Source organism: Brassica napus, chromosome A5 (assembly GCF_020379485.1).
Source record: "Brassica napus cultivar Da-Ae chromosome A5, Da-Ae, whole genome shotgun sequence".
NCBI classification, from domain to species: Eukaryota; Viridiplantae; Streptophyta; class Magnoliopsida; order Brassicales; family Brassicaceae; genus Brassica; species Brassica napus.
In genome coordinates, this window is record NC_063438.1 from 2932556 (window position 1) to 2958309 (window position 25754).

At 38.2% G+C, this 25754-nt stretch overlaps 6 protein-coding genes across 8 annotated transcripts; 3 read left to right on the forward strand and 3 right to left on the reverse strand.

The window, feature by feature from the left end:
• Positions 1-281: 281 nt before the first annotated feature.
• Positions 282-3713, reverse strand: LOC106450890 (MADS-box protein SOC1). Of its 3 annotated transcripts, none has more exons than XM_022718962.2 (8): positions 3359-3713; positions 2758-2976; positions 1578-1659; positions 1352-1413; positions 1153-1252; positions 1036-1077; positions 913-954; positions 282-628 (listed from the first exon to the last, which is right to left on the reverse strand). In XM_022718962.2, the coding sequence occupies exons 2-8, from the start codon at positions 2937-2939 to the stop codon at positions 497-499; spliced, it is 642 nt and encodes a 213-aa protein (XP_022574683.1). In that variant the 5' UTR covers positions 2940-2976; positions 3359-3713; the 3' UTR covers positions 282-496.
• A 5870-nt stretch (positions 3714-9583) lies between these two features.
• Positions 9584-11357, reverse strand: LOC111207591 (transcription factor TCP9-like). The gene has a single exon (XM_022705782.2). It carries the CDS (start codon positions 11002-11004, stop codon positions 10030-10032), a length of 975 nt encoding a protein of 324 aa, XP_022561503.1. The 5' UTR covers positions 11005-11357; the 3' UTR covers positions 9584-10029.
• A 968-nt stretch (positions 11358-12325) lies between these two features.
• LOC106450888 (peroxisome biogenesis protein 16-like) lies at positions 12326-14877 on the reverse strand. Its single transcript, XM_013892677.3, has 7 exons — positions 14559-14877; positions 14298-14355; positions 13547-13769; positions 12919-13477; positions 12769-12836; positions 12621-12682; positions 12326-12536 (listed from the first exon to the last, which is right to left on the reverse strand). Exons 1-7 carry the CDS (start codon positions 14625-14627, stop codon positions 12475-12477), a joined length of 1101 nt encoding a protein of 366 aa, XP_013748131.1. The 5' UTR covers positions 14628-14877; the 3' UTR covers positions 12326-12474.
• A 1765-nt stretch (positions 14878-16642) lies between these two features.
• LOC106450887 (protein CELLULOSE SYNTHASE INTERACTIVE 1-like) lies at positions 16643-19198 on the forward strand. The gene is made up of 2 exons (XM_013892676.3): positions 16643-16844; positions 17541-19198. The coding sequence occupies exon 2, from the start codon at positions 17562-17564 to the stop codon at positions 19188-19190; it is 1629 nt and encodes a 542-aa protein (XP_013748130.1). The 5' UTR covers positions 16643-16844; positions 17541-17561; the 3' UTR covers positions 19191-19198.
• A 1021-nt stretch (positions 19199-20219) lies between these two features.
• On the forward strand, positions 20220-21782 carry LOC106450886 (peroxisomal membrane protein 11D). The gene is made up of 7 exons (XM_013892675.3): positions 20220-20546; positions 20656-20730; positions 20899-20973; positions 21051-21131; positions 21204-21278; positions 21368-21541; positions 21628-21782. Exons 1-7 carry the CDS (start codon positions 20349-20351, stop codon positions 21661-21663), a joined length of 714 nt encoding a protein of 237 aa, XP_013748129.1. The 5' UTR covers positions 20220-20348; the 3' UTR covers positions 21664-21782.
• A 740-nt stretch (positions 21783-22522) lies between these two features.
• Positions 22523-25538, forward strand: LOC106450884 (probable methyltransferase PMT16). Its single transcript, XM_013892674.3, has 5 exons — positions 22523-23311; positions 23915-24125; positions 24199-24499; positions 24585-24986; positions 25068-25538. The coding sequence occupies exons 1-5, from the start codon at positions 22655-22657 to the stop codon at positions 25393-25395; spliced, it is 1899 nt and encodes a 632-aa protein (XP_013748128.1). The 5' UTR covers positions 22523-22654; the 3' UTR covers positions 25396-25538.
• Positions 25539-25754: the final 216 nt, after the last annotated feature.

Genomic DNA, 25754 nt, shown 5'->3' on the forward strand with positions numbered 1-25754 from the left:
GAGAAGAAACATCACATCTGTCACTATTTTCACGTTTTACTGTGCAGTTGGAGTTGACCTTACTAATAATAACTGAACTTGAAATAAGCTTGAATCAATTTGCTCACCAGTTCTCTGTTGGCGACAAATGCGTAAAGAAAAATAAAGCTGCAGGGTCTTTATATACTTATACTCTCGACTCGGGAGGGCTAGGAGCAATGAGTTATACATAGGTATTCCTGATTTGGAGGGAAAAGCCTGAATTGATATATACATAAATACATAATAATAAAACTTGAACATGAGCAATAAACATAATTAGATTCTACAGAGGCAAGTATACAATAATATAATGGATACATAACAGAGGCAGTTCAGTTTAAAGAAGAGAGTGATAGAGAGAGAGAGAGAGAAAGAAGACAACAAGAGACGCAGCTTTAGAGTTTTGTTACTTGTACTTATACAACAAGCCCGTTTTTACGCTTTATTTTGTTTTTGTTTTTGGAGAGTGGCTTGTTCACTTTCTTGAAGAACAAGGTAACCCAATGAACAACTCTGTCTCTACTTCAGAACTTGGGCTACTCTCTTCGTCACCTTTTCCACTTTCTTGGTTCTTATTCGACCAGACTTCGATTTCATGAGATCCCCACTGAAATAAAAAAATAAGTATTAATATATAGACACAAGACCAATAGATGCAAAGAAGATAGAACAAACACATAGACGATCAAGGTCATGAGTCATGACGATCGAATAACCCTAAAAAAAAGAACCAAACTTTTAACTATCATAAAAGAATAAAAGAAACGGTGTGCAAGTGCAATCCTAACTTTGGAACCATATGGGATATTCGTTTTTAGAAGAAAATGTGAAAGTGAAACCCTAACTAGAGAACAATAAGATATATATATTCGTTTATAGAATATATTGTACCTTTTCAGTGAGCTTCTTGTTTTCTGCAGCTAGAGCTTTCTCCTGCAAAGTTTATTCCAATAGTAAAAAGCAAGCACAAGAAGATTATCAAGTTGGAGTATTCCTCCAGTTGCGTCTCATTACCTTTTGCTTGAGCTGCTCAATTTGTTCCTTAAACACTTGAGTCTAAAAGAAACGAGTAACTAAGTTAGAATTATGAGTGCTTCAATAAAAATCATAATGTGGGGATGATATATATACCTTTCTTGCTCGGATACATTTGACACTTTTCTCAAGTTGTTGCTCAATTTGCTGCAGCTCCTCTATCGAACATGATCCTATGCCTTCTCCCAAGAGTTTACTAATTATAGTAAGAAAAGACTTACTACGATCAAACTCTTACTATATGATGTATATACAATAATTCAAGTCTATGATGTGTTTGTGTTGGATAACCAACCGTTTGGAAGCTTCAAGTTGTTCAATTTTCTTCATCATGTTTGCTGCTTCATGTTTCAAATGCTGTAGGTTAAATCACAAAATGTTATTGCATGTGATTATCTTTAATATGTAGGTTAAAAGTGACATTGAGTACTAATATGTGACGTTGAGATTCTGTGTATTATACTTTTTCTTATGCCAATTTATTTTTGTATTAAAAATTAGCACACAATATCATAATTAACCTGCAAATTTTCTTCAGAAACAGGTTTGGTGCTGACACGATCCTTGGTATGCCTCAGATAACGATCTATGGTATCTTGCATACTGTTAAAACATTGAAAACAATTTCACAGATTGAATAAGCACAATGCAAGAAACCAAATCATTTTTTCTTGAACTCAGAAGTTACAAGTTAAGAACATAAAAACTTTCTTAGGTGAAGATATCACAAGTCTTAAGGACATAACTTAGGAAGTCGTATACTATATGGTTTTTCCCCCAATTTTTTGGAAAACCCAAAAACATGTGAGTCTCTTTACTTTAAATTAAGTAGGTTGAGAGAAAGAAGTACAACAAATCGTCTGAAACATCTGATCAAAAGCAGGCCTTTTCTATTTACAGATGTAATGATTCATCAAAAGTACATTTGGTTTCCCTTCTACCCAACAGTAAAAGATAAGTTCTTTCTAATTCTCAAAACAGTCTACATTTAATTCTGGTTTGAGTTTCACAGCAAAAAATTAGGTAGAGAAACAGTAGGAACAAAACATGCAATTTAACTGAACGATATTAGGAATGAGCATGAAATAAAACGTGCCTGATTTATCTTTCAGGACTGATATAAAAAAAGTTCCTAATTACCAGTTAGAGCAATCTATAATTTTTTAAAGCAATGACAAAGCAGATTGGTTCAACCAGATTGTGTATCATGTCAAAACAAAAGAATGCTAATTGCAACATAAATATCATTTTTGAACGAACCAAGAAAGAGTTTAATACAAAACTCAAGGAGTTGTCCAGTGTGTGATCATGATCTCTAATAAAATCCAAGATGATCAATTGTACATACATACATATAACAAGTGCAAAGTACTTGCCAGAGAATTCTTTTGTATTTTAACTTTTATCATAACTCATAACTAAATATGAGAAAGAGACATCTAGGAGGATTAAAAAGATGATGTAGTAGTTAAAAAGAAATAAATAAGATGATGTACTTGGTTTTACTTTAATAATAGACTAACAATTGTAGAAACCAAGAAACTCACTTAACAGTTAACACTCTCTCTAAGCAAACGTCAAAGAGATGTGATTCCGTAAACCGCCAACAGATCCATATATAAACCAAGGTATATAAGCAAAAAAAATTATCTATTTTCTCTGTAGATGATTTATATATATAGTATAAAAAGGAGAACGTACTTGGAGCTGGCAAATTCATAAAGTTTTGCCTTAGGAGAGAAGATGATCAGAGAAACTTCAGCATCACAAAGAACTGAGAGCTCAAAGGCTTTTTTCAGCAAACCATTCCTTCGCTTAGAGAAAGTCACTTGTCTGCTTGTTGCATTCTCTATTCGCTTCATCTGAGTTTTCCCCCTCACCATTTTTTTCTCCTTGTTTAGTTTCCCTTTCAAAACAAAACTATAGTCATACACATAAAACGACCTATTCATTCAAAAAAGGAGGTTCATGATCAAAATATGTTTTCCCCTAGGATTTGATTGATGAAGTCAACGAGAAATGAAGATGATTAAGTACCCGAAAAGCAAATCAATATAAAGTACACATCTATTAGTTTGTGACATGGATTGCTTAAAAACGAATATGAAGGATGCAATTTTAATATTGTTATTGGAATTAATTGAAAGATGCAGTACCCTTTCTTGAGATTTAGCCGAAACAAAACAAACCATAATAAAACCAGATACAAACATCAAATCGAACAAAAATTAAAGCAGATCCATCAGATTAATCCAAGATTATAAAGCAAAAAGTAAGAAAGATCATGAAGGAGAGGTCATACCAGTGGCCAAAAGGGTTAATAAATATAGAAAACCTAACCACGAAGCTTGTACGGGAGATTAATAGAAGAGTTAACTAAGAAGCAGGATTGTGTATAAATAGGAAGATATAGGAGACTTATACAAGCATTAACGGAGGAGCTACGAGAAGAAGAAAAGAAAAGAGAAACTAGATTCTCTGCGAAAGGAAGGATCTTTTTATGGAAGTAACAAAAGAAGTAGTAGTAGCTTTCCTCGTTCCATCTATTTGTGTGTTATAAAGGAAACAAGAGACAAAACTCACACACACTCCTCTCTTCTCTTCTCTCTCTATCTCTGCTTTCTCTTAAAAAGATCCTCTTCTCGTTGTAGTTATGGTAAATGGTGTGGAACAATTATTTTCGTTTTACTTTTTCTTTCTTTGAAAAGTATTTAAATAATATTAAAAATATTGGCATAAAAGGAAGAGAAACTAGTAATATGTGTCGCAAATATGATGGTCGCTTGAAACCTCATCCTTTACTTATTTTGGAAAAATAGCCACAAAAAGGACCAAAATAGCATATTTTGATATATATGGAAATATTTACCTACACATCTTTTTCCCTTCATAAATATCTAGAATTGATGTTTAATAAGATTTTTAAAATCATTTTTTTAAGTGTGGACACAAACACCCTCTCGTACATATATGCCCCCACATGAAATTAATCTGAAATTAAGGATATTTAATATATATATATAATTCTAATATAACAGGCTAGAGTTATGATGTGTTACCTGAAAATGGTGTCGTCACATGAAGATTGGTCAGTTTTTGCTACACATATGGAGGAGTTTTGCCGCAGTAATACATATATCAAGAGTACAAAACACAATGGCGGATAAGCTTGCACGAGGTGCGAGGAGTTCTCCTTCAGCTATGTTATATATTGATTTCATACCTCCGGTTTGGCTTTCCGATCCGGTGGCTCCTTAGTAGAGTAGTTTATTATGCTGTAAAAAAACAATCCAATATTTTGTGTACTTAGTCTTTGCAGATGAATATCATAAAAGTTTGGGATCTATTGATAACGCAGATGAATATATCACAAGACCATCATTATAATATTGTTAATGAGAGACCGATGTTGAGAAACTTCTAATGCGAATGTCCAGGGCCGGCCCTTGGCCCAAACAAAGGAAGCAATGGCTTCCGGCCGTTTTCTTATAAAGATATTTTTAGCCACAATTTTTCAAAACTTTCTTTTAGCCTAGTGGTAAAATCTGAAAATATAGTTTTCCTTAGCCCTCGAATTTCCATAACAGCAGCCTTTTTTTTAAATTTGCTTCTGGTCATCAATTCCCTAGGACCGGCTCTGCGAATGCCCTAATATGATATAAAGTTGTATGCAACTGCCCCTAACATGATATAAAGCTCTAGTGGGCTAGTAGTCGTCCAATGTTAAACATTTTTATTTGTTTTCAGTGATTTGTGAAATTATGTGTGTTTTAATTTTATAGCAGATAATCTTAAAGTTCTATTTGAATTATTAAATAATATTTGCTGTTGCAGTTTTATAGTTTTGACATGGTTGTATTTTATCCACAATCAGATTACACAAACGATGAGGCAATGGCGTGTAATAAACGAAAACGTAACTTAGAAACCCCATTTGCAAAAATGGCACTTGCCAAAAATTGTAACTTTAGAAAACCAATAATGATTCAGCTTACCGAACGTCTTGTCTAGCTAGTGGCACCAAAAAATATCCTTTTTTTGGAGAGAAATGGTTAATGATTTATGTATATACAAATAGGGAGGACCACGCAGACTATTTATTTTGAGAAAATGAACATCTTTTAGCTGGTGGCTTAATATTACTGACAGCTCCGATGATATTTTGTAAAATAAATATTTTTGGGTTAATTGTCTGTAATTGAAACCTGTTTCAATTTGGATTACATATTAAAAAAACATTATTGTAACTACTAAGAAAATACTTATGTTCAAAAAAAAAACTACTAAGAAAATACTTAGCAAAAAGAAAAAACTACTAAAAAAATAGGGCGTAGAATATTATAAATACATCAACGTCGTCCGTACAGTCACGTACAAAGGTTAGCCAATGATATTTCGAAAACGCACCTTCTACTTTTTCTCATGCTCCAATCGAAAACTCCCCAGACAAAAATATAACTATTATTTATTACAAAGATAAATCGTGCTCCACACTTTGGTCTCGATGTGACCCACGGAAAATAAAAATAAAGATAAAATTCAATACAATACAGCAACTGCTTTTCTTACCCCTTTTAACCTCTTTTTACTTCCTCTTTTAGGTTAAATCGTTCCTCTATATTCACTTTCCTTATATATATATTTAGCTATTTAGGTGTTGAAATTATGTTACAAAAAGAACAGATTCTCCCATCTTGTCCAGAAACCTACTCCGTTCGTTTTTATACTGTTTCTAACAATCCTTGTGATTTCAGTTTGGTTTCTTAGGTTTGGTGAAAGTCCCACATGCATTTTTCCAATAAATGTTTACACGTTATATATATTCATTTATACGTTGGTTTGGTGATTATTTTTTTGACATCTCGTTGGTTTGGTGATTACAAACAAAAAAACATCAGTGGGGATTCTGTGGAGAAACTTAACTGGATATATATAAAGCTTTCAAACAAAGTTTAGTTAGTCGAAACAGGCTGAATATTAGTTACAAAAAAAAAACAGGCTGAAAAATTCATTCTTTTATCCAGACAACTTCTAATGGATATACAATGAATTAATTGCGTAGTTTTTGATTCAAAAGACAATTCAGACTAAGAAAGTTGTCCAAAATTTATTTGTTGACCAGCTAACACAAACAACAATTGTCTAAAGTAAAACTGTAGGTGAGTTAAATAGACGTTCTGTGGGATGTAAATCTACTAGATTTTGGACCATATGATTTTTAATATCGATATAGAATATTTTTATTTTTATTTAGTTGTAGAACAATTGTTTGATTAGTTTTTGGTGAAACTATAATTCTATTATTTCAATTCTACATGCTGGTAGAAAAGAAATCAAATGAACATGTTGACGTTGTTCTATGATTGTGATCCCTTAGTATTGTTTTCTTAATTCTTTTTCTCTAGAGTTTGTTTTCTTCAAGCAGAATAAAACCAATGTTTTGAAAGCGGTTTGCATTGCCACGACGCATTTTTCTTCTTCTTCCGTGGTAGCTGAAAAAAAATTACTGAGACACTGGTAAAGCAATTTATGTGCACAGATAAATATGCAAAAGAAAAGAAAACGTCTAAGTCATTTTCCTGCCCAAACAGATACTACTATATTACACTCTGCAATTACTTTCAAATAAATGTAAAACAATTGCATTACTTTTTTTTTTGCAAAAACTATTGCATTACTTTAAACACAAAAACCTGGAATCACAGAGTGATATTTTTTTTAACTTGGTTGATAGTGATCTTTTAAGTTGTAACAAAATCATATATGTCAATAATGTTTGGTCTACAAATCGCTCAATAAGGTTTGAATGAACCAGTCGCCGCAAATGAATTTCAGCTTACTCAAAAATGTAGCGCGAAGTAAAATGTAGTTTTGGCATATCCCTATGTTTTGACGAATATCATATCCCATTTTGTTTAACGTTGGTCGGTCTCATAGACTGATTGTATTGGTGTATTCGTCCCGTTTCACAAAAGATTGTTAAAAACTGAATAGGTAAAAGACCATGATAGATATGGACTCACGCATCTAGGTAGTTTAACCACGCTACAAGGTAACATGAATAACCGGTGGAAAAGTAGTTAGAAGATGTGATTCACATACACGTGATCATATATTTTAAATTGAGCTTCTCTTCGCACATATTCTCAGAACTTATAAAACCAATCCAGCTAACTCAGTCCATAGAGGCATAGAGACATAGAGCAACCAGATACGTATAATGGCCATTTTCTTCCTGCGCTTTTACGAATTTGTTTGTTGACCAGCTAACACAAACAACAGTTAGAGTAGATAAAACAATATTTTAATGCATTGGATTCCGCTTAACCATTCACTTTCTAATGTAAAACACCGTTCTGTTACGAATTAACAAATCAATATTAGTTTTTTCATTCACCAAGCAAACAAAAATTACGATTGAAAGAAATATTATTAGTTGCTTAACTTTATGCAAAACGCGTGATTTGGGGGGAATTATATGTGAATAGGCTCAACGCATCTGCACATGTATTTATGAGCATTTTCATTTGAACCCAATGTCTCTCTCTATTCATTGATAATCTAGCCTCACTCATCAAGCATATTCTAAACTAAAAAATAAATAAACTACTACAATAAATTATTTATTAGCCAAGTAGAACCTTTTATTTTTATTTTTTTGTTACTTTATATTCGGCTATTTAATGTAAGGTCATTAAATAGTATATATGCTCGATGGATTAATGTGATTAAGATTAAAAATGTCGGATAAAGAGGGTTAATAGAAATAAGCTTATTGGAGATGGAGACTCTGGAGGAAGAGATTTGATTTGGCCACGCTTCCGAGTTGAGATGTAGACACATGTTGGGCACGTGGGGTTGAGGAGATTCACGTCATGTGTGAAGGGGACCACGGAGCGTGCTGTGTACCGCCCGATGATGTTTCATCTGACGGTTGTTACTCCATCTTCTGATTATTGTTGTCCTTTTTAATTCGTTGATTTCTGGAAAGTAAATAAACCATGCTTGCGTCAGGTTTCCCCCACCTGGGCTTTTTATTCTCAACAGTTAAAACACATACGCATTTTTTATTTTAAAAACACTACGCATTGAGTATAATTAAACTATCGATAAATGGTTTGACACTGAAGGTTTGGGAAAAATATTTTAAATAAATGGCAACCACTAATAGAGATACAATCATAAGTCAGATAATACATGTATAACCCCCAAAAACAACAGCAGAAAAGGCAATAGTTACAGATAGAGGCTACTCAGAACAAGAGTTTATCCATATCTTATCGCTAAAACTAAAATAGATAGATATTTAAAATTTACGCCAAAAAAACTAAAATAGATATTATATGATCTGAAACTAAAGCCTAAAAAGGAAGTTTTTTTTTTCTTTTTCCTCTGGAATAAAGTGGTGAAATAAATATAGTTAGTATTCCGGAAATTTACAAATTGGATGTCCTTGTCAACCACTAATTGGATGTATTAGACCGACATACCAATATAATTGCGTGTGTCGGAAATTGTATTACTATTTTTATAATTGGAATTGGAACGTATGTCGAGTGAGGATAGTAAGCTAAGATTCCTGCTGTTAAGTGTAGCTTGGGTCTGCAAAATAATGGGCCTTAAATATTTTATTCCGTAACGTTAGTTTTTTTTTGTTTATATTGGACCTAACTGTTAACTAAGCACATATCACTTGTTTGTTATTTTTCTTTCTGTGGGCTTAAGTATTACATGTCAAGCAAGCAATAAATCACATGTTTTCCCTTTTGTTTGAAATTAGATTTTATAGTTTGAAATTAGATTTTATAGTTTGGACCGATTTTACTTTGGTTATAATTTTAGGCTAAGCTTCACCAAAAATAAGAGGTCCACTGAAATAAAAGAGAGATAGCGACATGTCCAGTCCACGTGGGGACTCCTATAGCCAACCTTCTGGAACTTTTTCCCCATCCACCAAGTTGGTTTGGGCCTCCAATAATTCATTTTCTCCGTGTTTTCTTTCAAAACAAAAGTAAATTTAATTTCTTTCATAACTAAAACACATTAAAATATGTAACGGTGATGAACTGTTAGAATCATGGGTTAATTAACTACCAGGCATAAATAAACTTATCGTAGTAAATCGTGTCTGGCGTTGAGACGTGAAACAAAAGAATATAATATCATCCATTGGAGTGTAGGTAATAAAATCAACGGCCAGGACGAGATGAGAGAATGTGCAATGAACGGTAAATATCTGATGGACAGAACTAGGACCCACGCCAGCCTGTGTCTTTTATTTTTCTTAGCTTTAAACTCTGGTGGTGGTGACCAACTCGTGTCCTTGAGTGGGAAGGATTAGGCCCCACGAGACGGGAGCCGTATTAGTGGTACAAGCAAGCTACTTGGCCCCGCCAATATCATACACGGACGAGACTTTATGGAAAATTCAAAAGGAATAATAAAGTAACGCTTTAACACACTTCTAAAAACGAATTATCTAAAAGAGTAATAATGCTTTAACAATTATAGGAAAGAAGCATTGTAATTCGATAAAATATTTTTTTTTATTACAGATTCAAAATAAAAAATACTACTATCACAATTGTTGTTGGGTGGTCCATGACATGATATTATTACAGGGCTTCGGCTTCAATAAAATCTTGTTGCGGCAATATTTGTATTTACAAAGCGATAAAACAAAGTCCAAAAAGTCGAGACAAAGTGGTGAGGAGAGGAGGCCCACCGAAACGGACCACGTAGCCCTCCCGAACCGGGACCACACCCAACCTGGCCGCCTCGGAAGTAATGCGTAAGGTGGGAGCTGTGTGGCCCCACTCCCTTCTCTGCTTTTTGATTTTGGTGCGTGTTGACCCACCACCGACGTGGACCCCATCGATGCCTAAAAACTAGGCCCACTTAACACGTGCGCGTCTTTACTTCCTTCCCTCACGTGCCCCCGGGGATCAATAATACGCCGTCGTTTAATCTCCCTCAGTGGTTCGATGATGACCGTGCTGTGGTGGTGGACATGAACTGGTGAAGCTCCTGTTTCTCGTAAATCTCCAGCGAGAAGTCTCTCAGCATGTTGGTCGTCGACGACGAAGAACCTCTGTTCGTTACGCCGGAGCTTGAGCTCGGAGCCATAACTGACGGCGTCGAAACTGATACAAAAGGTGGCCTAGCCATTAAAGAAGCTTGCTGAACGGCGGCGACGTAAGACGACGGCGGAGCAGCCGGAAAAGCTAACATCTGAGGCTGGTTCGTCGGACCAGAAACGTGCGGGACAAGGAAGAAAGCTCCAACCGTTGGAATCACCGCGTTCGATGGAATCGCCCACATCGGAATCATCCCTTGCGGCAGCGTTTGTTGAGACACGGTTGAAACCGGAGCTAAACCGGATGAAATTGGAGATAAACCGGAAATTGGAGCTAAACCGGAAGAAACCGAAACCGTAACCGCTTCGTTTATGTCTATATACTCACTGTTAGAAGGTCGCTTACGTCTCTTCTTCGCCGAGTTATCTCCCACGTCAGAATCAGCGTTCGTCGTCGTTGGGATCTTCAACGTTCCGTTAACAGACATAGCGATGGCCGGAACCGTTCCCGTTCCCGTGGCGGCGATAATAGCCGGCTCGGCGTTCTCCAGCAGCCACCGAATCGTCTCGCCGTCGGACTTGTGACCAAGCTCTCTAGTCAGCTGAAAAATCCTAGCCGCACACGTGGCGGGCATCCGTATCCTCCTCCCTCTACCTTCGACCTTGGTGTGACGGTCTTTAGTCGAAGCTCTCTTCAATGGCGGTCTCGACGGTGGAGCTAAAGACATTGAAGTAGACGGAACCTGCAACGAAGACTCTAACGACGGCTCCGTCTTGGGTTCGAGGCTCACTGCGTTGTTGACTTCGAAGGGTTTAGAAGTCAAATCAACGGCTCTTAGGCGTTCATCTTCGTGGTGTTTAATCGTCGCCATTGAAAATATAGCGGAAGGAAAAACAGACGGTGGAGATAACGACGAATGATTATAAAAGAAGCGGATACTCTGGGGGAGAATCGTTTTAACGGCGTTACACGTCGAAGGAGATAGTAAATGTGAGTCGTCTATATATAGCAAGAAACACGGCGAGAATGCTGACTCATTTTTTTGATCCGGGAAAAAATCAACGGTTCTGATTTATTGGATTGAGCCCTCCAGAGCCATTGGGATACCACCACGTGGATCGATCCCGTTCAATTGTTTCCATCTTCTATCAGTTTTTATGGGACCATCTGTCTATTGGGGGTCCAGTAACTTTATTTCCTAACTAAATAAAAGTTTCTTTTACTCTTCAGCAAATCTATAAGTAAATTTTAGCATAGAGGTTTTACATCAAAGCCATTACATTTAAGTTTTAACTAAATTAACTTTGGTTAATTTATAAACAACATAGAATAACGAATCCGAACAGACAGAACATCCCACAATAATTTCATTTGCTTATGCTTAAATTTCTCATCGACAATTTTTATTTTAAGCCGCAGATTTACCTTTTTATAACCGTTGAAATTTGATTGGGTAGGACAAAAAAGATTTCTTTATAGAAAAAGCTAAACGCCCATACTTGGGGTTGGACCCCATTCATGTAGGTCACAAGGCTGCTCCACCAAAAAAATAAGAAGCTTATTGTCTTTGGAATAATCCTTTCCTGGATTCCAAAATCCTATCGTCCTTTTCATTAAACCGGTTAATCATTTGTATATATGAATTGCTTAAACAGGACAATAACATAAATACATAGTACCTATTACTTTTTTGAAAAAAATGAAACAAGTATTCTGATAGAAGAAGAGTAGAGCTAGAACAGTACCAAACGAAAACTAGTTTCACTTTCAATATCATTCATGTAATCTATGAAAACTATTGAAATTTAAACCGGTTTGAACCATTACCAAACACATGAACAGAAAACGGGGCCTACCACAAGAAAAGATAAGGCTACGAAACGAAAACGGGTTAAAGAGGGCCTGAACTGGACCCTACTCTCCAGTGCTGGTCACACCACACAATGTTGAGGGGGCAAAGGCCCAATTATAGGACCCCACCATACCCTCTGCCCACTTTTGTTTACAAATGAACGGACCAAGTAAACCCGATCAAAATAAATACATAATACCGGTCTAGCCGGTTTAGCCCACCAACTTTTGCCTACCTACCCATAAGCATAGCATCACGTCAGCAGAAATCATTTGGATTTTTTTTTAGTGATTTATACAAAGTGAACCTGATGTTTCCACCTTGTAACGTGTGATCGATCTCATATTAAAGGTTGATGGTTCCATTTATTTGTATGGGTCCAATTGTTTAGACATAAACAGCTCATCATCAAACTACATTTTTTATGTGATTGTATGGTCCTAACTGCAATAATAAACGTAACTTCTTACAAAGCCTGTAACAAGCCACTCAAGATCCTGATATGTAAGTGTACCGTGACTGAGCTCCCACCAAAAGCTCCACAATTTTCTCTGGAGATAAAGGACACAACGTAAAAAAGTCAATGATCAATAATAATCTTGTGAATGTAATAAAAATCTTTAAAGCAAAAAAACCTGTGAGGAAGCCGATCAATGGAACTGGTTCCACTCTCTTCTGAGAGCTTTCCAGCTTCTGCCTGCACTCACCCAACAAGCATATCAGTTTATTACTTAACTATAAACAAAACAGAACAGAGATACATGTTAACTTCTCCCCACTCACCTTGTGTACTTGGTGAAGAATGGATCTCTCATTAGGTACAATGCCCATAGCAGCTTCCTTCTCCTAAGCTGAACAGAAAAAAAACAAGAAATTTAAGTTAAACCGATTCTGACTTTTAATGAAATTTAAGTTAAACTTGATATGTCTAACCTCGTCCTTTTCAGGTTGAGAGAAATTGATTTGCTTGCTCTGCTCTCCCCACAGCTTTAGATTTGATACAATCCCCATCCCCAGTGCGTCCACAGAGAGGGATATAGCCCAAGGAATCCAAGACCGGACTCCATATCTTCTTATAAAGAGAACGTAGATGAGCGGTCTCGTTATGAAAAGAACTTCACCCATTACAAACAACGCTCCTTTCACACCCTTCTCAGATACTAGCTCGGAGAGAGTTCTTCGCTTCTCCTTGATCACCACAGGCTCAATAACCGCTTGCTGGTGTTGAATCCTACGAGACCAACCCGAGGTGGGAGATAATGCTGTTGGTGACGTTCTTGCGTTCTGACCAAAAGAGCTCAAAGCAGACATCGCCCGTCCTTCCAGGTTCCAATGATTTTGTTGGTTTCCAAAACGATGATTCCTATCCAAGTTACCAGCTCTGTTTTGCAGGTTGGGTTGGTTAGGATCTTTGTCATCGTTAGGTGTCTCCCCACCATGAAGAAGCATCTTATACCCAGTGTTCCGAAACAAGGCTAACCTAATCATAGCCCTATTATAAAAAAAAACGCAAACTAAGTGATCAAGTTCCAAGTGAATCAGAAGGGAAAGCAAAACTTACTTCATAGCTTCAGTGAGGATGATAAAGTTCCATTTCTTGTCTCCGTAGAAGTGTTCAGCGGCTACTTCCACAACGGTTTCCAAGTCCTTGAGGATGGAGATGAGTAGGGGGTAAGAGAGGGATGATGAATCTGTCCCGGAAGGTCCAACATGAGGACGGGTTGTAGGAAGAGTTTCAATGATGTGTTCGTTGATGGTTGTGAATATGCCTAGAAAAGCAGTAACTGCAGATAAGAGAACACCAAAAACTCTCATCACACTTCCGGATTCTCAAGAGCAGACACACAAAAGAAAGAACAAAAGACATTCTTTTATCATAGACTTAAGCCACTAAAGCTACAAGTGAAGCAAAACACTTAAAAGGAGCTAAAGAGAGATAGATGTAACAACCCGCCCCATGGGTCTAGGCTGGCCCTGCAGAGCATCAACCCAGCCCCTCACTTATGAGTCCTCATAATTAGTTGTTGGTGCGCTTGGCGTTCGACCTCATCCTTTAATAATTTTTCCACATAACAAGCAAATTGTTCTGAGGTCTTGGGTTCGAGAAACGCCAAACGTAACAATAACCTACATGGGAGAGTTAGTGAAAGCTCACATGTGAGGGGTTAGGTCGGTGCCCTACGGGCTAGCCTGGAGCCGACAGGTTGGATAGTCCCACGGGGCGGGTTGTTGCAATACAGTTGAGAGTTTCTAAGCGCGGAAAGCAGTTAATAAAAAAATGAAAATGGTTACCAAAAGAGTCACAAAAAAACCTGCTTCTGGTCCAATCTCTGAAGCTGAAAACTTCTCAGGAAGCAGCCATGTCAATCCCTGTACACACACACACCCCCAAATCAATCAAACGCTCAATACAGTTTCAACAAGAACACAATCCACTAAACCAATTCAAGAACTAAGCTTTTCTAACTTTTCTCAGACGGTTCGATCTCAGATTGAACTAAACACTACACTACTCTCCTCGACGCAAAAGTTCAAACAAGTATTGAAATTAGAGAGATGGATCGTCGTCTTACGTTGGCAAGAGATCCCATGGAATGCACATACTCTCTGTTTCTCCACACCCATTGCTTATACGCTTCCATTTGAAGACCTCCACAAAAATTCGATTGAAGGGTTTTGTTCGGAATCACACAGCGAATTTCTCTAGTTTTCACGGAAGAGATTATTAGGAAACAAGATCATCATCATCATCGTCCCCGTTCAGGTTGTTTCTTTCTTTCTTCTCGTGTTCTTGGTTTGCTGGAGACTAGGACCCAATCTTGTCCGTCGATATCCACAGTTCGTTAGATCAACGGTTACGCTGCGATGAGTCATTCTTAACATGTGTATCATTCATCGAAAAACGTAATAGGCCTTATCTTTTATTATTTAATGGGCCTTATGTATGCGGCCCAGATTGCTATTGTTCAGAAAGTAAAAATTAATTAGTTTGGAACGGAGTTCGAACCCACGCCCTTAATTAAAACCATCTTCTAGGTCGGTTTGATTAAACTTATCTACTACTGGTTAGGGGCAGCCGCAAGGTCGGTTTCTGATTAAATTTTGCTCGTTTCTCATCAATCTTTGTATTGGTTTGATGTTTATAATTGTTGTTCTCATTGGTTAATGTAGGATGTGAAGTGCCAAGGCTGCTTCAACATGTAAGCTTTGTTAAAAAACTATGAAGTCTTTTTTAAGTTTGGAACTCTTTATTTTGAATACGTCCATGTTTTTCTACTCTGTTAACTTAATGATGAATTGGGGTTGGGTTGTTGTAGTACGACGGTGTTCAGCCACTCGCAGACGGTTGTGGTATGTGGAAACTGCCAGAGCGTGCTGTGCCAACCCACAGGAGGAAAGGCAAGGCTCACTGAAGGTTGCTCTTTCAGGAAAAAGTGAACAAGATATGACTCTCCACTCTCTCAGTCAGCAACATCTTTTCTTTTAGTTCCTTTCTTCATTCGTAATTTCCTTTTGTCAATTTTGGATGGGTTTTTGAGCTAGTATAAACCTTAACAACTTAACAATAGGAAACTTCTTAAGAGCCATCATGAAACGCATCTTAACTTGTGTAAGTATAACCAATCTTCATATTAAATCAATTTTCTTCTGACGACCAAAGCATAAACAAAAGAGTTTGGTTGTTCGGCGAATATGCCTAGGCTTAGCTGCAACCTAAGCTCAACTTCCCAAGAGTGCAAGACCAATTGTAAGTGACATGGACCAACCAAAAGATTAAACTAAATTTTGAATTAGAAAATGAATTTTTGATAGTACTCGAGTATAATTAGTCGAACAGACTCAGGATTAAGCTTTAGTTAAGTTGTGTTAGATCGTATATGCCCTTATTTCTGGTAATAGCAAAATATAGTCGGACTGACTTTTGCATCGTTCAACAACCCACAAAGAGCATGCACATTCTGCTTCAAGCTAGAAAAAAACAATCAGATTGCTATTTCTTCAAAACCAAAGTCTTATTGTTGTTGTTATGGAGAATGGCAAAAACATTAGAAGTACAACTTGTTCTTGTCTGCGTGTACTTTCAATTTGCCAACAAATAATTATTATTTGAAAAAAGTTTAATAGTGAAATGGGACTAGTGGATTTATGAAAGATAAGATATGGCTTAGTGCTAATTATTTCGATCGTGTTAATTTTGCATTGAAAAATGATTAAAAACTTTGGCTTGATGATCAGCTCATAAAGAGTTTATTAATGAGCTTAATGATACATTAATTAAAATCACAACCCCCGACGCCCTCTCAAACAGCATCAGCAGACAAGTGCGTGCCGTTTCATGCACGTTAACAAGGCCCACAAGCCTCACGCGCCTCGGTTCCCTCGACACTTTCTCCTTTCTGGGCCTCAAAAGTCGATGCTAAAGCTAATGGCATTCTCGTTATTCTATCGACCGCACAAGGGCAGTTCTATCGACTTTGCTCACCTCCGCACACGTGAGGCTCCCGAGAAGACCAGATACACATCCACGTCAGCTAATCACTATAGCTATTTCAAATTTCAATCGCTATCCCGACCGTTCGATCAGGTCCTACAAGAGCCGTTTGATCACCGAAATTTGAATAATCTCGCGATACGATAAGAAAAGTCATGCGTTATGTTTTTTTTTTTCTGACATAACAAATCTAAAGCTGACTAAACCACTCTGACACAGCTTCTGTCTGAAACAGAGTCTCTGAAGACTCGTTATAACTTGAAAATATCGAGAAGCAACTTTCGTTTTGTATTCGAAATTCAAAGGTCTTCTTCAACATCATTTGCTTGGCAAACCCAGAAGCTAAAGCATAGATCTTCGTTTCCAGGTAACTATAGTTTAATGAAGTATCAAAGATAGTTCTAGGTTTCAGTATTTGCTTATTGAGACTCTTGCATTACACACAAGCTTTAAGGAAAGCAAAAAAGTACTTTTTATCTTTACTTGCAGTAAAGACTAGTTGTGGGATTTGTCACCAAACTTATGTGTAGTGTTAGTGGAGTTTGGTTCATACAAAATTTTAAGCACACGATTTGTTGAAAGAGACTTAAATCTTCTCTTTGAAACAAAGTCTTTCTCTTTCTTTATTTCTAAACCAGTTTAATCTTCAATCTTGTGCTTGGAGCTCTCTTAGAATTGTTCTTCAGAAGGGTATTCTTGTCTTTTCCTTAATATTCCATCCATATAATAAGATGATGCTTCTTCTATTAATAAATTTATCATATCATCATTTAGCTTTTATAGCAATTAAATGGTCACACCGACGAAAGTAAAGGGAAGCTAGAAAATGACTTGTTCAAATTATTTTTGTCTGGTAGAGTTTTGTTTTCCAGCAAATATATCGAAAGCTTTGCTGTGAATCATTTCAAGATTCTCAAGAACTCTTCCCTTTTTGTTTTTTTTATTAAATCCGTGTCTTTATTTATAACATATCTACCAACTTGTTCATCACTCATTCAACTACTCTCCTTTTATCACTTTAACTCAACTTTATTCCTTCTTTCATTGCAATTCATCGAAACAGAACTCAAAGGTTTGTCTGATCATGGTGGAGGAGAATCAAACAGTTGAAGAATTGTTACAACAAGCACTAGAGCTCGTCCCCATCGCTTTGTCCAAAGCAAAAACAGCCAAAGGCTTCACCACCAGATGGAGAGTGATCATCTCAAGGCTAGAGAAGATACCAACATGTCTATCGGATCTTTCAAGCCATCCTTGCTTCTCCAAAAACACTCTCTGCAGAGAGCAGCTTCAAGCCGTTCTACAAACTTTACAAGAATCCATCGCCCTATGCGTGCAAGAGAAGCAAGAAGGGAAGCTCAAGACGCAGAGCGACCTCGACTCTCTCTCCTCCAAAATCGACCTAACCTTGAAAGACTGTGGACTGCTGATGAAAACAGGCGTCCTAAGCCACGTCACTCCGCACCAGCAGCAACCGCTACAAGAAGACTCGGAGACGTTCAGCGTCAGAGAGCTGCTCGCTCGACTCCAGATAGGTCATCTGGAGTCGAAGCGAAAGGCTCTCGAGACGCTCATCGAGGTGATGAAAAACGACGAAAACGCCGTTATAACGGCGTTAGGTCGAACAAACGTCGCGTCTTTAGTTCAGCTTCTGGCATCCGCTAGTGTGCGAGAGAACGCTGTCACCGTGATCAGCTCACTAGCGGAGTCAGGAGGAGGCGAGAGCTGGCTCGTCTCCGAGAACGCTCTCCCTCCTTTGATCCGCCTCCTCGAATCCGGAACTCCGTTGGCTAAAGAGAAAGCCGTTATCTCTCTGCAGAGATTGTCCTTCTCCTCGGAGACTTCGCGTGCCATCGTTGGCCACGGAGGAGTCCCTCCGTTGATAGAGATCTGCAAAACAGGGGACTCTGTTTCGCAAGCGGCTTCCGCTTGCACGTTGAAAAACATCTCATCCGTCCCCGAAGTGAGACAGTTCCTTGCGGAGGAAGGTACCATCAAAACCATGATCAATGTACTCAGCTGCGGGATCTTGCTGGGGGCTAAAGAGTACGCAGCTGAGTGTCTTCAGAATCTTACTGCGAGCAACGAAGCTCTCAGAAGATCGGTTGTGTCTGAGAACGGAGTTCAGACTCTGTTGGCTTACTTAGACGGACCTCTCCCACAAGAGTCAGGAGTCGCAGCGATTCGGAACCTCGTTAACTCTGTTCCCATCGAGAGTTATGAGATGATAGTCTCGAGTTTGGTCCACGTTCTTAGAGCAGGATCGGTTGGAGCTCAGCAAGCGGCTGCGTCGACTATCTGCAGGATGGCTACTACGTCGAACGAGAGTAAGAGAATGATCGGTGAGTCAGGTGTTATCCCTTTGTTGGTGAGAATGCTGGAAGCGAAAGGAGGTGGAGCTAGAGAGGTTGCTGCTCAGGCTATAGCGAGTCTTGTCACGGTTCCGAGGAACTGTAGAGAAGTGAAGAGGGATGAGAAGAGTGTGACGAGTCTTGTGACGTTGCTTGAGCCTAGTCCGGGTAACTCGGCTAAGAAGTATGCGGTTTCTTGTCTGGCGGCGATGTGTTCGAGCAGCAAGTGTAGGAAGCTGATGGTGTCTCATGGAGCGGTTGGTTATCTGAAGAAGTTGGCGGAGATGGAGGTTCCTGGTTCTAAGAAGCTTCTTGAGAGGATTGAGAAAGGGAAATTGAAAAGTTTCTTTAGTAGGAAGTAGACTGAGAATATCGTGTATGTTGTAACGTTTCATAACCTATATGAAACTGTAACAATGGTATTAAATATTTAGGTTTGTGCATTTTATAATATGTAAGATTTTGTATAATTTTCAATAAAAAGGCAAAACGAATGTTTTATTAGATTTAAACAGAAAACAATAGGAGTGGAAGTTTTCTATAATCTCAACAACAAACAAATACAAAGATCAAACACCAAACACCAAATCTCAATTCTACTCTCTGAAGCCAAAAGATGAACTATAACTGGCTATGCTGTCTTAGATATATAGGCAATGTGTCGATAGAATCTCAAAAGGAGCAATTGATTCTCCCAAACTGAACTACTCATTTGATAGTTCATCTTTTGGCTTAAGAGAGTAAAATTGAGCTTAGGTTCATATGTTGTAATGTGTTAGTTGATGTTGTTGATCTTTGAATGCAATGGGAAATGTATAACGCTTGCAACTTTGTCTCATGCCTCAGCATCCTATAGACTTGTAATGTTTCTTATGTTTGTCAACTCATTGTGATGAATGCCTTGATCCTTGGTTGATTGTGTGCCAACTATAATTTTTTTTTTTAAAATCCTTAATTAAGAGCTTTGTAATGGAGCAATTAAATGTTAAGAGTTTTTTGACTTTGTCTCTTTAGTCACTTTTTGTACTTAAAAGCATTTTAAAAATAATAAGAATCACTAATATGGTTCTTTGCAATAATCGGTTAAAGAAGAGCGGGTTTTTAAATGTTAAATCGGGCCAACGTCAAAGCCTATTGGGCCTTTCAAAGGCTCGATGTCCCACGTGGATTTTTAAAATTTTCTAAAGATATGTGCCACGTCGTTGTTTGGACGCGCGGGATATTCTCAACTTCCACTAGCAGAGAGTGAGAGATATAATCAAGTGTGGGAGAAGCACGGCTAGGTTCACAGAGAGTCAGCTTAATCGACGGTCTAGATTAAAGGATCGAGGAGCTCCTTGCGTTGACCAACGGCGACGTTTTGTTTGTTTATCGTGAAACGAAGATGACCAAACAAGCTCTATCTTCCGGATTACACACGAAAACAGAGAAGATCAAGACAAAACAAAAGAAACACAAAACAGAGGCTCTCTCTGTTCATCACAAAGGAGGTTTCTTTGGTGTGTGTTTTGAGAGAGAAGATGGGGAGTAGTACGTTAGATGTAACGAGAGCAGAGCTTGGTCTAGTGGTTATGTATCTGAACAAAGCGGAGGCAAGGGATAAGTTGTGCAGAGCTATACAGTATGGTTCCAAGTTCTTGAGCGGTGGACAACCTGGTACTGCTCAAAACGTTGATAAATCCACTACCTTAGCTAGGAAAGTCTTCCGTCTTTTCAAGGTTTATAATATCCTCTCTTTTTTTCGATTTCTTTTTTTTTTTTGTCTTTTGATTTTGTTACACGCTCTGTTATAACTCATATATGTTTTTTTTATTATTATTGTTGCAGTTTGTTAATGACCTGCATGGTCTTATCAGTCCTGTGCCTAAAGGGACTCCACTTCCTCTTGCTTTACTTGGAAAGGTGCTTCATAGTTCTTTTCGTTTTCATACAGAACCTATAAGTGAACTGTTCAGACAAACTGAGAAGACAAACCTTTTTTTTTTTTTTTGCTAAATACAAACCTTTTTGTTTCATTATATTTTTTTTGTTCTGGCTAAATCTTGGTTGATGGGTGTTTATTATTTTCAGTCCAAGAACGCACTGTTATCTACATTCTTGTTCCTGGATCAAATTGTCTGGCTTGGGAGATCAGGAATCTACAAGGTGAGAAAAAAACAGACATGTGCACCACTAGTTTAGTTGTTTGTGCTAATGCTCTTGTGTATTTGTGTCATCAACAGAACAAAGAGAGAGCTGAGTTACTTGGACGTATATCACTTTTCTGCTGGATGGGATCTTCTGTTTGTACAACTTTAGTCGAGGTCCGTTTTTTATTGGCTTCCTCATGTTACGTTATTATAGCTGCTAATTATAACGGTTTCCACTGTTATTAGATTGGTGAGATTGGGAGGCTCTCTTCATCCATGAAGAAGATCGAAAAGGGGCTTAAGAATGGCAACAAGTATCAAGTAATGTTTTGTCACTCTTCTGTTTCTAAGGGAATCTAGTTATATTATAAATAACTCAATTCATGTTTTATCAATTGTGTATGATGCAGGATGATAAGTATCGTGCTAAGATTAAAGAGTCTAACGAGAGGAGTCTTGCTTTGATCAAAGCAGCCATGGACATTGTTGTAGCAGTCGGTCTTCTTCGATTATATCCAAAGAAGATCACTCCTCGTGTCACTGGAGCTTTTGGATTCATCACCTCCCTCATTTCTTGCTACCAGGTAACACAACACTTCCCTTCTTCTTTCTCCACAGCAAACACACTTTCCAAATTCTGATCTTCACGTGTATCTCTCAATAAACACAGTTGCTTCCGACACGAGCCAAGATCAAGGCACCTTGAAGCTTATGGAAGAAAGTTTATGTTGGTCCGTTTGTGTAATTTGCTGTTGTTATTAGTCCTTGTATAAATACTTATCTGCATGAATGGTTATTATAATAAAAATATTTTATGCCTCGGCTTCTTGAGGCACAAGTCATAGGTTTGCATCATGCATCCATCCATGCATCGTGGAAGGATCGTTCTACCTTGAGTATAATAACCACTTTATCTAACCAGTACTTAGCTGCAAATGCAAGCCTTACTATATAGTCTCAGTGCGGTTTGAGATTCCAATGCTGAACAAAACTTTTGCTTCTTTGGGCTTTCTTCACTACCCCGCAAGGTTTCATCACTCCTATGGTCCCACACAAAAGCTTAAATCATCCCTGAAAGTGGCGTATATACAGAGCAAAAGAGAATCTCATTTTAGGTTTCACCAGGGTATATGTGATTTTCCGGTTGAACCGGGATTGAATTTGGTTCGAAACCGGAATAAAGTGCAAGAGGGATTGCGTCTCTTTGCATCCAAAGTACCCAAACAGACCCCACCTACGTTAACAATCATCACGCGCTTCATCAGCTTGTTATGATTCTTAATTAGATAACATAATATAGAGAAACATTAAAAACTATTTCCAAATGTCAAAAGATATCCTGCTCATAATACAACTGCATGAATATACGCAAATCCATAATTTTCCAAAACAAATAATAACAATTTGATTAAAAATGAAACTTGAAAAATAATAATTCGCCATTCATGTCTATGACTAGCTCGCACGTTTTTAGGCTAATCTCCCACGAACGATACATTGACCCGTTGACTTTTAAGCGCGTATCACACAGTCGCTCCTCCCCTTATATTACATACCCTCGAACTACTTCATATCAACCCTTGAAACAAAAACTCTCTCGTCACACATTCGTTTCGACTCTCTTCGTTGTGTTGTGTATTTATATACACACACAACACGCACTTCTATTTTATAAATATTTTCTAAAAACTTCAGCGATGAATTTATCTACGAGAATATCATCGAGGGATAAGAAGTCCAATCTTTATTACATAACCCTAGTGGCGGTCCTCTGCATCGGAAGCTACCTCCTCGGCGTCTGGCAAAACACCACGGTGAATCCACGCGCCGCCTTTGACACATCAACCGATGCACCACCGTGCGAGAAATTCTCCAAAACAACTTCCACGACGGATCTCGACTTCAACGCGCACCACAACCCTCACGATCCACCTCCGTCGGCGGTAACCGCCGTGAGTTTCCCGTCGTGCGACGCCGCGCTGAGCGAGCACACGCCGTGCGAGGACGCGAAGCGATCGCTGAAGTTCTCTCGGGAGAGGCTGGAGTACAGGCAGAGGCACTGTCCCGACAGAGAGGAAGCGCTGAAGTGTCGTATTCCGGCGCCGTACGGTTACAAGACGCCGTTCCGGTGGCCGGAGAGCCGCGACGTCGCGTGGTTTGCTAATGTGCCTCACACGGAGCTTACGGTTGAGAAGAAGAATCAGAACTGGGTCCGGTACGAGAATGATCGGTTTTGGTTTCCTGGTGGCGGTACGATGTTTCCACGTGGCGCTGATGCGTATATTGATGATATCGGACGGTTGATTGATCTCAGCGACGGTTCGATACGTACCGCTATCGATACCGGTTGTGGGGTAAGTGCAAATTCTTTTCCCTCTGAATAAACTGAACCGACCGGTTTGACTGATTATAGTTTTGACTTAATACGGTTACTGATAATTTATTTTATTCAAATACTTCAAAAGAAAATAAGATTTTTCCACAGAATTTATGGAATTTTCTGTTGGGATATTTCTAGATAATTTGTTCAAGAATACATCCAACTTAACTGATAAGATTGATTCATGCATATCCATATCTAAACCCATCTAATTTAAAATATATTCGATAGTATTTGAACAATAAGTAGATTTGGAGTTAGTGCATCATCATTTTGTAGATTTAATTATAAAAATAGAAACACAAACATCAAGCTATTTTTCAACGTTATTGGTTTCTGATTGTGACCGTTGACCTACTCGTACCTTACAGTTAAACCTGTAAAGTTGAAAATAAAACCAGTAGTTATAATAAAATAAGAAGAGTCAAAATCATGAAATGTAAATCTCTCACGTTGACTTTGATGTTTTTGTCCTCATTTTGATTTAACATTGGTATTAATCTTGGTATAAATTTTAACATTTGCACCCAAAAAAAACATTGGTATTAATCGAAAATATGTCTTTTGGATTTTTCAGGTGGCTAGCTTTGGTGCATATCTTTTATCAAGAAACATCACAACCATGTCGTTTGCTCCAAGGGATACACATGAAGCTCAGGTTCAGTTTGCACTTGAGCGTGGCGTGCCGGCAATGATCGGAATCATGGCCACAATCCGCTTACCGTACCCTTCTAGAGCCTTTGACTTAGCACATTGCTCTCGTTGCCTTATCCCTTGGGGGAAAAACGGTTAGGCTCTAATCCCTAAACAATTACAAAACTACTCTTATTGAGTCTTTTAACACTTTGGGTTATTTTGCAGATGGGGTTTACTTGATGGAGGTGGACAGGGTTTTAAGACCAGGAGGGTACTGGATACTGTCTGGACCACCGATTAATTGGCAGAAAAGATGGAAAGGATGGGAAAGGACGATGGATGATTTAAATGAAGAGCAGACACAGATCGAGCAAGTCGCGAGAAGCTTGTGTTGGAAGAAAGTTGTTCAGAGAGATGATCTAGCTATCTGGCAAAAGCCTTTTAACCACATTCACTGTAAAAAAATGAGACAAGTTTTGAAGAATCCGGAGTTTTGTCGCTATGATCAAGATCCCGACATGGCTTGGTAAGTGGTAACTAGTTTAATTTCTTTCTTTATTTAGTTAGAAAATGTTAAAATTTTGGCTATGTATACATAACGAATGATTCAGGTATACGAAGATGGATTCTTGTTTGACGCCATTACCTGAAGTTGATGAGTCGGAGGATCTAAAGACGGTGGCTGGAGGGAAGGTGGAGAAGTGGCCGGCTAGGTTAAACGCGGTTCCTCCTAGGGTAAACAACGGTGATCTCAAGGAAATAACGCCAGAAGCTTTCTTGGAGGACACGGAACTGTGGAAGCAGAGAGTTTCTTATTACAAGAAATTAGATTATCAGTTAGGTGAAACTGGGAGATACAGAAATTTACTCGACATGAACGCTTACCTCGGTGGATTCGCGGCGGCTCTAGCTGATGAGCCGGTTTGGGTCATGAACGTTGTCCCGGTCGAGGCGAAGCACAATACTCTAGGTGTCATTTACGAGCGTGGTCTAATAGGAACGTATCAAAACTGGTAAGCCTAAACCGGACTTAAACTTAACCGGATTTTCTTGTGGGAGTTTATAGTTTAATCCGGTTATGGTCTTGTTGCTAGGTGTGAAGCGATGTCGACGTATCCAAGGACGTATGATTTTATCCATGCTGACTCGGTTTTCACGTTGTACCAAGATAAGTGTGAACCGGAGGATATATTGTTGGAGATGGACCGGGTTCTTAGACCGGGTGGTGGTGTGATTATAAGAGACGACGTCGACGTTTTGATTAAGGTTAAGGAATTAAGCAAAGGGTTTCAATGGCAAGGTAGAATTGCTGACCACGAGAAGGGTCCTCATGAGAGAGTGAAGATTTACTATGCGGTGAAACAGTATTGGACTGTCCCAGCACCTGAGGAAGATAAAAACAATACTAAAGCACTCTCATGATTTGAGTTTTCTCTTCTTCTTTTCAGTTTCTTATAATGTTATCTTTTTGTTTTTGATTTTTTTTTTCAAAAAAAACAATAAATTCGCAATGATTGTTTTCACATTCTTAACAAATGAAATAAACAAAAGAAAAAAGTTGACTAGATCGTCAGATCGAGTAGTGCTCCCCATCGTATCATTATTATAAGGCTTAAGCAACTAACCAAATTTCTTTTTCCCTCGCATTCTTCTTCTTGTTGACTGACAAGAAGCTATTCTTTGCCATGGCTTTGAGTCAATGATCCCCCATGTGAGCTTGAGCTTTCTATATTATGTTACAAGTTACAACTTACAAGTTTACAACGTATAACTTGTAAATT

Bases quoted from the DNA above. Each gene is read 5' to 3' on its own strand.
- LOC106450890 (XM_022718962.2), bottom strand. From the start codon at position 2,939: ATGGTGAGGGGGAAAACTCAGATGAAGCGAATAGAGAATGCAACAAGC. The intron at 1,414-1,577 runs GTTAATTATGAT...TTTAACCTACAG, and splicing joins TTTCTGAAGAAAATTTGCAG to CATTTGAAACATGAAGCAGC. The intron at 955-1,035 runs GTAATGAGACGC...TAAACTTTGCAG, and splicing joins TTGAGCAGCTCAAGCAAAAG to GAGAAAGCTCTAGCTGCAGA.
- LOC111207591 (XM_022705782.2), bottom strand. From the start codon at position 11,004: ATGGCGACGATTAAACACCACGAAGATGAACGCCTAAGAGCCGTTGAT.
- LOC106450888 (XM_013892677.3), bottom strand. From the start codon at position 14,627: ATGGAAGCGTATAAGCAATGGGTGTGGAGAAACAGAGAGTATGTGCAT. The intron at 14,356-14,558 runs GTAAGACGACGA...GTGTGTGTACAG, and splicing joins CCATGGGATCTCTTGCCAAC to GGATTGACATGGCTGCTTCC. The intron at 13,770-14,297 runs GTTTTTTTGTGA...TCTTATCTGCAG, and splicing joins AGAGATTGGACCAGAAGCAG to TTACTGCTTTTCTAGGCATA.
- LOC106450886 (XM_013892675.3), top strand. From the start codon at position 20,349: ATGGGGAGTAGTACGTTAGATGTAACGAGAGCAGAGCTTGGTCTAGTG. The intron at 20,547-20,655 runs GTTTATAATATC...TTATTGTTGCAG, and splicing joins AAGTCTTCCGTCTTTTCAAG to TTTGTTAATGACCTGCATGG. The intron at 21,132-21,203 runs GTCCGTTTTTTA...CACTGTTATTAG, and splicing joins TTTGTACAACTTTAGTCGAG to ATTGGTGAGATTGGGAGGCT.
- LOC106450884 (XM_013892674.3), top strand. From the start codon at position 22,655: ATGAATTTATCTACGAGAATATCATCGAGGGATAAGAAGTCCAATCTT. The intron at 24,126-24,198 runs GTTAGGCTCTAA...GTTATTTTGCAG, and splicing joins TATCCCTTGGGGGAAAAACG to ATGGGGTTTACTTGATGGAG. The intron at 24,987-25,067 runs GTAAGCCTAAAC...TCTTGTTGCTAG, and splicing joins ATAGGAACGTATCAAAACTG to GTGTGAAGCGATGTCGACGT.
- LOC106450887 (XM_013892676.3), top strand. From the start codon at position 17,562: ATGGTGGAGGAGAATCAAACAGTTGAAGAATTGTTACAACAAGCACTA.